We start from the raw sequence: 11910 nt of genomic DNA, 5'->3' as shown, positions 1-11910 counted from the left end.
ACGGGCGCGGGCCTGGGCGCGGCGGGCGGGGGCGGGCGGCAGAGACCCCGCGGCCTCGGCCCTTGCCCCGTCGGCCGGCCGAGGGCGGCATTCCGGCCCCGGGAAGGGCCGCGCGGGGCCGGGCCGGGCCGGGCGGGGTGGGGGGTGAGCTCCGCTCCCGCGGACGGGAGCGCGGTCGCGAGGGGGAGAGAAGTTTTGTGTCCCGGCTTTTACCCAGGCCTCTCGCGAGTAGTGCGGGGGGGGAGGCGGTGCGGTCCCCGCGAGCTTTGTGCTGGTTCTGTTTCCCCTCAGTTATCTCGCTTCTTCTCCCGTGCTCGGGGCCGGCGGGCAGGAGATAGGATTGCTCTTTAGAATGAGGTGAGCAGTGCCTGATGCCCAGCAGCAGGCTCACAGCCTAGGCTAAGTGGAGCAGCGGCTTTGTGAGACCCCTTCCTAGTTGTGCCCTTGCTGTTGGTAGAGCTGCCCGGGGAAGAAGCCGAAATGTAAAACAAAGCACTGAATGAAAACTTCTTGGTCAAGGAAATGCACTGTGCTATGGAAGAGTTCCCTAAGCAGTTTTTGGCACCAGTGAAGGCTGCGAGAACACCTTAAATTCTCAGATGGGCTACCTGAGAGATTAAGCTCTGAGCCCTGCTCTTACAGATGGAGTGATAGCATGAAGCAAATCAGTAGCAATGCCTGAGTAATGAACCTTGACAGCAGATTAAAATAGCCAAAAGTCACCAAACTGACCGATGGTCTTGTCTTCTTATGGTTTTGTTAATCTGCATGTGACAGTACTCAGGTGTTAAGCAACCTTCTTCACAGCAGGTGCCTGGGCTTCCTGCTTTGGCAGGGCCGTGTCCAGTGGTTTTCTCAGGAACCGCAGTGGTGAAGGGGGCTCAGACCCTAATGAGCAGGGAGTGCAGGGGTAGCTGAGTCTCTAGCTCTGGGGTTTAAACAATGCCTTATGTCTGTAACCCTGTTTTACCTGGCTTAGCTTCGTGTTCTGACTTCTGCTGCAGCTAGGTGAGAAAGCTGGACAAATTCATCTTCCCTGGGCCAGGGGAGTATCACAGCTCCACTCTTCTGCTCAGCAGCACTATGGCTGAATGGCTCACCTGGCCTGGGGGTGGAGGACATGAGTTCCTGTTCTTCCTCTGTTTCATGCTTTGCATGTAGATTTTTCATTTAACAGTAATCCTGACACGTATCTCCGTTTATTCTTTAACAAAGTGCCAACTTCACACACAAAAAAAGGCTTTAAGCAGAGGAGGGCCTGTAGGATTTGAGTTTCTCAGGTGGGCCTTCTGTTGGTTTTGCCTGCTGGCTGCTCTGTGCAGTGTCTGTTAGTGCAGTGTGTGCTGGGCACGCAGCATACCTCCTGGGTGGGCTCCAAAGGCGAGCTGCCTGGAGGATCATGCACTTCTGCAGTCCCGGAGGACTTGCTGTGAGAGTGGTGCTGAGTTTTCATCTTGCTAAGACCTGGACTGCTCTCTGGACCCTCCAGCAGAAACTTGGAGGGCAGAGGGGCAGCAGTGTCAAGGTGGGACCCTGTTTTCCATTAAATACTTGTGAAGTGTATTTAATATCCCAGAACTTTATGGTGTAGTCCCTTTGTATTGCTGTTTGTTTGTGTTAGGCTCTGCCCTCTTCAGTGAGGTGTTGCTTGAGCATCTCTGCTGATGGTCTTTGCTTGTACTCTATGAATAGTATTTCTTCCATTGAATTTTCAGCTCAGGCTCTGCCTTTTTGGTTCTGATGAAACCCGGAGGCTTCCATTTTGGGGGGATGGCTTGTCATTATGCTCCAAGCCCTTTTGTGTTTGTTGTAGGCAAACATCTTTTACATCTGAAGTTGTTGAGCGCGAAGGGGTGAATGTTCAGGCTTGCCCCCAACCCTCCCTGCACCCACTCTAAGGAGCTGCTTCCTACACAAATGTTGGTTCTTTCCTAGCAGTATAGCAGAAAATTATTTTATGGCAAGACCAAAGGAGGCCTTGAAAATTGATAGAATTCACTCTTGAGCATCAGATTTGTGTTGGCCGTCAGGCAGGAGGCTGGGTGCATGTGGCACCAGAGGTTTTGGTTACCCCTGTGCTGCTGCCAAACATCTTACACGTCATGTGGCATATCCCAAATCTGTTACAGATGCTCCATCTCTCAGAACCTGGGAAGGTTAGCCAAAAGAGCTGTACATCTCTTGCTTTGGCACAGCTGGGAGCTGCATATGAAGGGATGTGGTCACATTGCCTCGTGTCAGTACAATGATTACTCAAAATGCTTCAGAATTTGTGACTCCCCGTCTTATGATTTACTTTTGTCTTCTGAAAAGGGGCTGCCTACAATTCCCTTGTGCTGTGCAACACTTCCATGCTTCTGGGAACCCTGTGCTAGCTTAAGGGCAGGCAGGGTGGCCGTGCTGGCACTTATCAGCAGGCTGATAAGTTCCTTAGAAGGAGCTGCTAGCTCCTTCAGCTGACACATGCTGGTGGAAACCATGTGCTGCTAGCAGCTGAAATCAGTTAATTTAAATCAACACTCTGGTTCTCAGATGGTATTAACCTGCCTCTATAATGGACTCCTGTTTCAAATGGGAAGTGCATTTGCACTTGCCTTGGAGCAGCAAAGCTGGGAGAATGGACAGGAAGGGAGGCCCATGGCACCTGCAGGCTGGGGGGGAAGGGGAGAGCGTGTGGGGTGGGTGCAGTTTCCCTTCTACCCCTTGTTCTTCCCATCCCAGCACAAGCTGGAGACTAAGGTGGTGTTCAGGTAGGACTGGAGGGAAGATGAAGAGGAAGCCCACTGGGTATAGGATCTGAAGAAAGGGAAAAGATAGCAGCAGGGGAAACTACCTGGAGGGGATGACGTATGAAGAGCAGCTGAGGTCACTGGGCCTGTTCAGCCTGGAGAAGAGGAGGCTGAGAGGAGACCTCATCACAGTCTACAACTTCCTCGTAAGGGGGTGTCGAGAGGCAGGACACCTTTTCTCCATTAACACCAGTGACAGGACCCGCGGGAATGGGGTTAAGCTGAGGCAGGGGAAATTTAGGCTTGACATCAGGAGGGGGTTCTTCACAGAGAGGGTGGTTGCACACTGGAACAGGCTCCCCAGGGAAGTTGTCACTGCACCGAGCCTGTCTGAATTTAAGAAGAGATTGGACTGTGCACTTAGTCACATGGTCTGAACTTTTGGATAGACCTGTGCGGTGTCAAGAGTTGGACTTGATGATCATTAAGGGTCCCTTCCAACTCAGGATATTCTATGATTCTAAGTTAACCAGCAAGTGAAGCCATAACTAAGGACGATGGTTGTAACTGGGATTTTGGATCCTGTTCCCTCTCTGGTGGTGGTGGTGTTGTTGTGATGTCTCAGTGTCCCAAGAGCTAGTGTCTTGGAAGTGTTTTCACCTCAACCGAAGCATCATGACAGTGGTGGGACAGGCATTCCCTTGCCATTGCTCACGGAGGAGGGAAAAAATGCCCCAGAGATGCTGAGGATGTGCTTCCTGTGGGCTGCACCTGCTGCCAGATGAGCATGTGTGATTGCTGCCTCAAACCAGGAAGGACACAGTTTGGAAAACCAAGACCTTGCTGCCTTGCCTCTTCTCGAGAAGGGAGTCATCAGGATTTTTGTGCAGGTTTTTAGGTGTAAGTCAGATTTGGGGAGTGAGTTAAGTTGGCAGACCTGTTTAAATGATGGCTTGTTTTTAGGAAGGTGCATTTCCAGGCCTGCCTTCTTATTTGGTTTTGGGCCAAGAAGTGTGTAACAGAGGCATTCAAAACACTCCCTGTGTAGCTAACTAGTTGCCAAAGCGTGCCAGCTAAATACAGCTGGCAAGCAGTCCTCAGAGCACTGCTTGTGACAGCTTGAGCTGATCTGAGCTGTGGCATGCTTCTGCCTTTCCTCCCGTGCCAGCCCTGCTTCCCTTGTTTTCGGTTGTTCAGGTGGTCAGCTGGCTCAAGTAACTGATGCCAGTGCTGGTGTGCGAGGGGGGAAGAGGGAGGTAGTGCTGTCCCAGTTCTGATGGCTTGGGTGGCTGTGGTACTGCCTGCTGAAACAGCAACTTTAAGTTACTTTGAGTAGGTGTGAAAACCTGCTCTTGCCACCTCTCCTGGATGTGTGTTCTCCTGGCTCCTCTGTGTGGTACAGATCTTTGTCTAACCAGAGTGAGATCAGATCTTGATCTAGCTTGAAAACTGTCCCAGCAGACAGGAAACTTGTGCTGGCTTAGCTTTCCTACTGTGCTGATGAGCTGATCTCTTAAAGCTGCCTGCTGAGGCTGGACCGCAGCCTGTGGATAGCTGCTGGGCTCATCATGTGCTGTGCTGCCTGGAGCTGTGGTGTGTGTGTGTGCTGGTGCTGCAGCATGGCCCACTGCTCTTGAGGCAGAAAGGATTTTTTTTATGCTGAACGACTTGAAGTGCATTGACTTTACAGGGGTTAGAAATGCAGCAGTAGTCAATATAGCAAGTATGACACATTTGGTAGCAATGTATGAAGTTATAATGAAACTATAAAGTGAGACTGGATTTAAGGTAGTGATCCGTGAAGGCTCAGTCAGGCCTTACTGAGGGGTAAATGCACTTGTCATTATCAGTTAATCAAAACTGATGGCTGAAAATTTTGATTATTGCATGCTCTAGGATTGAGTTTTAAAAAAAAAAAAGGCTGAATTTTGTCTTCCAAGATGAATAAGATTTTCTTGTCAGTATCCTGGTGTGTATTTCTAACTACTCTCCAACTGAAGAAGGGCATAAGGTATGAATGGGAACCATTGCTTATATGAATTAAATACATACAAAGCTATCCTCTATCTAGCCAAGGAAGTCATGTAAGCAAGAATGCTGTTTTGGCAGGGTTGCCACTAGCTGAAGATGTAAGGTGAAGCTGCTGCTGCTTAAGTTTTTAGTGTCTTGAATGGGCAACTAGTTCCTAACTGAAACTATAGGGGGGGAAAATGGTTTTTAAAAAAATCTCAGCTACCTTAAAAACATTAAGGTTATATAGCAGCTGTTAGAATCTCTTACGGGTCTTCAAATTCATTAACCTTGAATTTACAGTAGCAAACAACTTCAGTTTTGGTAACTTTTTCCATAGGTATTTCTATTCTACTGATTGTCTTTCTTGCCTCCTCCCCCAGGTATTATTTGGTTTGTAGCATAGAGGCACTATGTACTCGGAGTGGAGATCTTTGCATCTTGTCATTCAAAATGATCAGGGTAATACCAGTGTACTTCACAGCTATCCTGAAAATGTGGGGAGAGAAGTGGCAAATGCAGTGGTGCGTCCTCTTGGGCAAGCTTTAATTACATCCACAGTTGGAAGTGAAAGTTTACTAAAAACAGACAAAGAAGTAAGTGCATTTCCTTGGATATCGTAATTTTTCTGATGCTAGAGTGGACATTTAAATAAAAGAGGCTATAGAAAATTTTCTTCAGTAGTCCAAGTTTTTTGAAATGTACTGTATTTTTAGGTTAGTAATCTACATAATGTTTGTGTTAGCAGCCAGTTCATAGCAACAGTGCACTTTGTGACCTAGTAGTGAGCGATGTGTGGTGTTGGTGTTTATCTGAGCTGCTATACCAGGAAGTTCAGGCTAAAGAAGCAGGGTGTGGAATTTGAATTTAGTGCTTAACACATTAAAGCCTTTTTGTGGAATTACCTTTGTCATTGTTGAAGCAACTGTGTGACTTCTTTTTTTGAAGTCTTGGTATAGTATGTGTATTTATTTTACTAGAATTTGAAAGTCTTCTGTTACATCACCTTGTAGTTGTCCAGCTTGTTGTATGTTCTGAAGAGTTCTCTATACAGTTTAGACTAAAGACTTTCTTTGTAAAGTCATGATACCATATGAAAACACTAAGTCATTAATTCATGTCTACATCAGATAGAAATGCATGTACTGCATAACTACAGTTATATCGTTGCATTAGAACCAATGTGCACTGATCGTTGTTTGCCTGCTCAAACTTACTTTTAACAACTTTTTGTGTTTGCATAGGTAAAATGGACTATGGAGGTAGTTTGTTATGGACTGACCCTCCCTCTGGATGGCGATACTGTGAAATACTGTGTCGACGTATATACAGATTGGATCATGGCTCTTGTATTACCTAAGGACTCCATTCCTTTACCAGTTATTAAGGAACCAAACCTTTATGTTCAAAGCATTCTCAAACATCTCCAAAATCTCTTTGTACCGAGGTGAGTATCAGGCTGGTAGTGTTTGGGGTGGGAGAGAGACACAGGAATCTGGACCCATAGTAAGCAGGTAACCTCTGTCAGAAAAGCCTGATGAGCCATGCAGACTCCTGAGTAATGTAAGATTGCTATTGTCATAAAGGAAGATGTCACTCCATACATGTGTTACAGTTGCTGCTGTGGTTAGGTAGTTACTGATTGTCACAGCTCAAATGTTTGCTGTTCTAAGAACTTCATGAACAATCTCTATTATGTGAATGGAGGGGGAAAAAGATTAAATAGCATCACTGTGTGACCATGTGTTAGTATCGTGTAAAGCTGAGATAACGAAGAGCACATCATGGTAATCCCATGCCATCAGAAGCATATCAGAAGTGTGGTCACCTTGTAGTTAGTCACTTCTCAATGCCTACAACTTGCTGACTGTTGAATGAGCAAAACTATGTTGGCCATCTTTCACTGGTAACTTTCAAAGAACCCCGCAGAAGAGTGTTTGCTACCTGACAACCTGATGTTACACTAAACATGCTTGGATGGTAATGTTGATACAATTGCTTCTAGCTCTTACACAAAAAGTTATGCTGCCTTGGGTGCCCTCAACATCATATTTGGTGTATAGTTTACTTCAAATGTACCTGGTGTTGTTGAACATGTTGGATTAAAAAAGGAGACATTTTAATAGTGCCCTGTGAAACAGTACTTAAATGCTTGCTGTCTGAAATTACTTCACATTTAGTACTGCTTTGTAAGTACCAGAGCATCTACTTTATAGAAGTATTAAGGCCACTCGCAGTGATATGGCATTAAATGTTCTTCTGTGCTTGGATTACTTTGTCTGAAGGATTTGTTAATAAAGGGCTTTAAATAGTAGTTCATGCAACTTGAGAAGGTCACTGCTATTTGCTGATTGTTTCAAAGTCTACAACCTAACCGAAGTTTTCATTGCTCTCTAACTTGCAGTGGAAAATGACATTTTAATTCCTGTTAACAGATGATCAGGGATGAACCAGCAGAGGGAACAAATTTGAGGAAACAATGCTTCAGATTAGACTTCAGTAGAAAGCTGTCTCTAACTATTGACAGTTTCTTGGTCATTGTGTTGGAGATGCCAGTGAAAGGCAGATGAACCCAGTAACTCCCTTCCTAGTCTGTTGACCATTAGCCTAGGCCTGGCTCATGCCTTGACTAGGCTTAGCTGGGTTTTGTCATGGGACTCTGATCACGAGAATAAAGTCAGAATTCAATATACAGTAGCCTGCCCTGAGAAGAAAACAAGAATGTGTGGCCAGGAAGAACAGAAATAGCGATACCTTCTCACTGCTGTCTTTCCACCTTCAGTTTCAAGCCTCAGCACTCAATGCATTTCTGCCGGAGTCTCATATTTTACAGCTAATATGATTATTTTCAGATGATTAAGTATCTTTATGGACCTAACTATTGAAGACAATCCCATCTTTCTGGCTTTTTGTTACACTGCTGATTCCTTTATCTGAGGTCTTAAATTTTCTGTATGGTACAAGTCTCAAGTCATTGTTTTTCAATAAATGAGCGTGAAGGCCCAGAAAAGTGGTATACAGATTAAATTTACTTTCCTTTAAATTTTTTTTAGCTGTAAGGAAAATGGAGAAGACCCCCTAAAACTCTCTGCTGGATATGAATAGTCTTAAAAGCCCTTTCATGGTGTGTGTCAGTCTTTTTGGGCTCAGTTTCATGAAACTCCTTACATGCCTGATAATGTACCAATAAGGTACTGATGCATGATGAGGCTGAAAATTTAAGTCATTTGATGCAGGCATGAGGTATGCTTTCATTTTAAGCACTAGGTAATCATAACTAAAAATAATGAATATTTTACAATACAGTAATGGTATCAAGAGGTCTCTTAATTACTTAGCAGTATAAAGCTGCACTACAACAAAGTCTAAACATGGAGGTAGAAGTTCTAGATAGTCTCCAGTGAAAGCAGAGCTCTTTCAAAAGTTACATCTACATGTCTAGAATGTCAAAAACACTGGCCACTGATAAATGTGAAAACTGCTAAAGAATGACTGTCCTGCTAGATCTAATACAGCTCTCTAACAGATACAGAAAGAAGTAAAAGAAGTATACTATCTGGGAATCCTTATTCCTTTGGCACAGGGGAGAGTGCACTCTTCCTGTGTCCATTAAGTAGTTCTTACTGGGATCCCTTGCCTTGCATTGACTGTAAACCTATGTGCCTACATACATACCACAAAGTGTAACAGCTCTCCTGTTCTTCTAAGAGCCCCAGTGTGTAACTGAAACACTATTTTTTTTTTTTTTGTGGCTGATGTTGGCAACACTTCATGTTCAAGTTCCTACTCCATTTTAAGAAAAAAATTCTTCAGGTTTCTCTTCCAAGAAGCTATGTTTAGAATTCATTCCAGCAACAAACAAGCATGTTATAATAAAGATTAAATACAGCATTGAGTTGTGTGCACTTTGCTTGAGAAAAATGATAAGCTTGCTGTCCTTTGTCAGGACAGGGGAAAAGGAGAATACTTCCTGGATTTACCTAATTAACGCAGGTGGCTGTAGAATGCTTACTCAGGAGCTCTTGTAGCAACCTGCATTGAACTATCTCCTGGAAGTAGCCTGATCTTGTGGTGAATTAGCAAGCCTTAATTAAAAGCCTATTTCCTATAGAGGTTTGTGATTAAAATAGCTTCCTTCCTTAACCTGGTATCCTGGAACTGATCAGGATGCTTGGCTGCCTTAAAAGTGGTGCAAGTAGAATTGTGGTGGGGGTTTGAGACTCTGCAGAAGAACAGTTCAGCTGTAGTAAGTGAACCTTAAGTTGGTGGTTCAACTAAAATACCATTTCAAGAATGTATATCCAGCAAATACAAAACGTGTAAGCAATTCTAGTTTGAAAGCTCAAGTAAGTCAACTGTTCATGTGCACAGTCCTTGAAATAGCATGATGCTAAAAAATTAAGAATGATGAAAGGTGAGCAAGTTGTTTCCTTTTCTTCTATCTGCTAGACTGAGTAGAGGAAGGGTGGTTGCATCTGTCCCTCCAGCACTGATCTTCTGTCCACACCTTCAGAAATGAGGGCTTCTTTTCATGATGTAGTTGAGTATTCCCCAAGCAACTGCAGGCTGCACATGTCTAACAAACACTATGATATTCAGGAAGCCTTGTAGATGACTTAAGCAGCAGTGGTAGTTCTTACTGTCAGATAAAATTCTGATACTGCCAAACTTTTGTTTGAAGCATGGAAAGAAAATACGAAAACTCTTTTCCATGACCCTGAAGCATAGACATGGCGCTGGTGTTTTCTCTCCAACTAAGATGTCTGGAAACTTGAGAGGCCATGGGGCATGTGACTTTTTGGTAACTTCTAACTTACATATGAAATTATGGGAGCGATTCTTGTTGGGTATGGGTGTGGGAACCAAAAGGACAGGTCCAGTGGAAATCTTCAGATGTGAGCCTGCAAAATTCTGCCAACAAAGCTTGCCATTCAATTGGTTTTGTGGAAAAGATGAACTGATAGATGGATGGGGACTTCAGAGTTGCCTCTCGCATTAGCTCAGAAGTATCCCATTAGTCGCATGGAGTTCCTGTATGTCAGTCCCTTTACATAAGCTTGCTTGATTCTTAGGGAATCAAGTCTTGAGACAGACTTTGAAACTTCAAGAGCAGCAAAATAAGGATATTCTTTGAGTTCTGTTGTTGCCTGGGAGAAAAGTAGTGCTATAACCAAGGCAGAACTTGCTTGTCCCAAGCTTTGTGAAATGATCTGGTAGGATAAGCACTGCAGTAGAACAACCCACTGAAGTCCTGAACTGCAACTAGTAATCTGAAATTTTGCTTTGGATATTATTTTGTATCTTTGTAATCTTGTTTCCAGTACTGTAATACAACGTTATTCTATAAAGATAAGAGTTGACTGTATTTTTAAAAAGCATTTGTCTATGAATGATCTCAATGTGAGCTACTAATCTCTAAGAAAATTAGATTTTTATCTAGTGGATCAGCATGTTCGTGAAAGGCTTACCATGCAATGTGACTTGTGGCTTATACAACATTGAAAGTATTTGGCTGGACTCTAGTAATGCTGCTTAGTAGCCTGGATGGTAATATCTTCATGATTTTTTTTTTTTTTCAGCAAGTGGTAGGAGGGCTTAAGCTTACAGCTTGAAATTTCAAGTATACAACTTGAAAAATATGCTTGGCTTGCATATATTGCACACTTCAATCTGTAATCTCTTTCACTCCTTAAACATTTAGGCTTGCTCAGTTTTGTTTACTGGTATCCTCAGACATTTTCAGGAGCACTTCATATTACTAGTCTTTACCCATTCTGCCTTGTAGAAACTAACTGGTTGGAAGAGAGTCTGCTACTTGTGCAATGCTTCATGTCACTCAGCAGTGACAATGTGTAACTGGTTGTTACAGTAGGGAAAAATGACGCTGACAACTTCTCTCCTTATCCCTTCTTCCTTTGGTCTGTTTTGCCTATTTAGTAATGCTCTTTAGCATTTTTTCTTAAATATAATAAATTGGAGGCAAGAGTCGTTTCTAAGTTTGCAAGCAAGAGGTATACTAGGAAGAAGATAAATCAGTTTGCTAATGCTTTCTTCTGATTCCAACACACTCGCCTGCCTTGCATATGGAACAATTAGTGATGTCCCAACAACATAATGTTGTTTGTTCTAAGATAGATTCAATTGGTATAATGGGTTATACTTTGTCTGGTTTAAACGTTCACTTTGTGTTGGTGCATTCCATGCCATGTGGAGGAAAGTGTTATGGTACGTCTTGTTCTCATTAAGGCAGCGTTAGGATGCTCAGAGACACAGTTGCGATGCAGAGTTAGACGTTCTTGGCTCGAGTTCAATAATGTTGATGTTTCTGCTTGTAATTTCTCAAAGTTTGTACACATTGTTATTGTACGCAGTGCTGTGCAGTGCCCTTCACTTCCTTCTTAGGGACTCAAGTAGCGCTTTCTTCTTTTGCAGGCCAGACCCAGGATCTAGTCAGATTAGATTGTGCTTGCAGGTTTTGAAAGCTGTCCAGAAACTGGCTCGTGAATCAACAATTATGGCAAGAGAAACCTGGGAGGTTTTGTTGTTATTTCTTCTTCAGATTAATGACACTCTTCTAGCAGCTCCAACTGTGCAAGGTTTGTATTAAACTTTCATTTGGTTCAGTTACTGAACAAAGCTTTGGCTCTGCTGGATGCTGACCTGCCAGGGGAATGGGGGGAAACCTGTTAAAAGCTCTTAGAGTACAATAGCTCTCATAATTCTGCTACACTACCCTGAAATAAAGCGTTGTCAGAAAAGATTGAATGCTTTCTCAGTCAGTTCTCTAAAATGTATTGTTGCAGAACAGCAGACTGTGTACACGCGCAGAGTGAAGAGTTTCAGATAGCATCATTCCCTATTTGTGTCACTGAAACTCATAGGCCTTCCAGTTTGGCCTGCCTACTGGAAAAATCATCATTTTATACTCATTTTGAAATAAATAAATGATATCAAATATTCTTTGGGATGGAAGGCAGCCTAGGGTCGGTAGGTAATTCACAGTATATCTTAGTGACTCATATGTATGGTTGGGTTCTGTGCATTATTTTTGGTCTTTAAAAAAAAAACACATTAATTGACTGCAGGAAGTCATCAGAAATCACTCTTAAATGAAAAATGTTGAAAAATATGATACAAAACTTAACCTTTATGCAGTTATTGCTTAAACTGA

At 43.4% G+C, this 11910-nt stretch overlaps 1 protein-coding gene across 4 annotated transcripts in view; it reads left to right on the top strand.

Moving 5' to 3' along the window:
• The window catches only part of RALGAPB (Ral GTPase activating protein non-catalytic subunit beta), a 71387-nt gene that overhangs the window by 745 nt on the left and 58732 nt on the right, over positions 1 to 11910 (top strand). For all 4 annotated transcript variants that reach the window (XM_035343704.1, XM_035343703.1, XM_035343702.1 and 1 more), the window contains exons 2-4: positions 5123 to 5335; positions 5984 to 6186; positions 11172 to 11335. In XM_035343704.1, coding sequence (XP_035199595.1) covers positions 5153 to 5335; positions 5984 to 6186; positions 11172 to 11335 — 550 coding nt within the window. In that variant the 5' untranslated portion in view covers positions 5123 to 5152. The remainder of the gene's footprint in view (positions 1 to 5122; positions 5336 to 5983; positions 6187 to 11171; positions 11336 to 11910) is intronic.

Source organism: Oxyura jamaicensis, chromosome 20 (assembly GCF_011077185.1).
Source record: "Oxyura jamaicensis isolate SHBP4307 breed ruddy duck chromosome 20, BPBGC_Ojam_1.0, whole genome shotgun sequence".
NCBI lineage: Eukaryota > Metazoa > Chordata > Aves > Anseriformes > Anatidae > Oxyura > Oxyura jamaicensis.
Note: the sequence above shows the minus strand (reverse complement) of the source record. Positions and strands in the feature narration are given on the sequence as shown.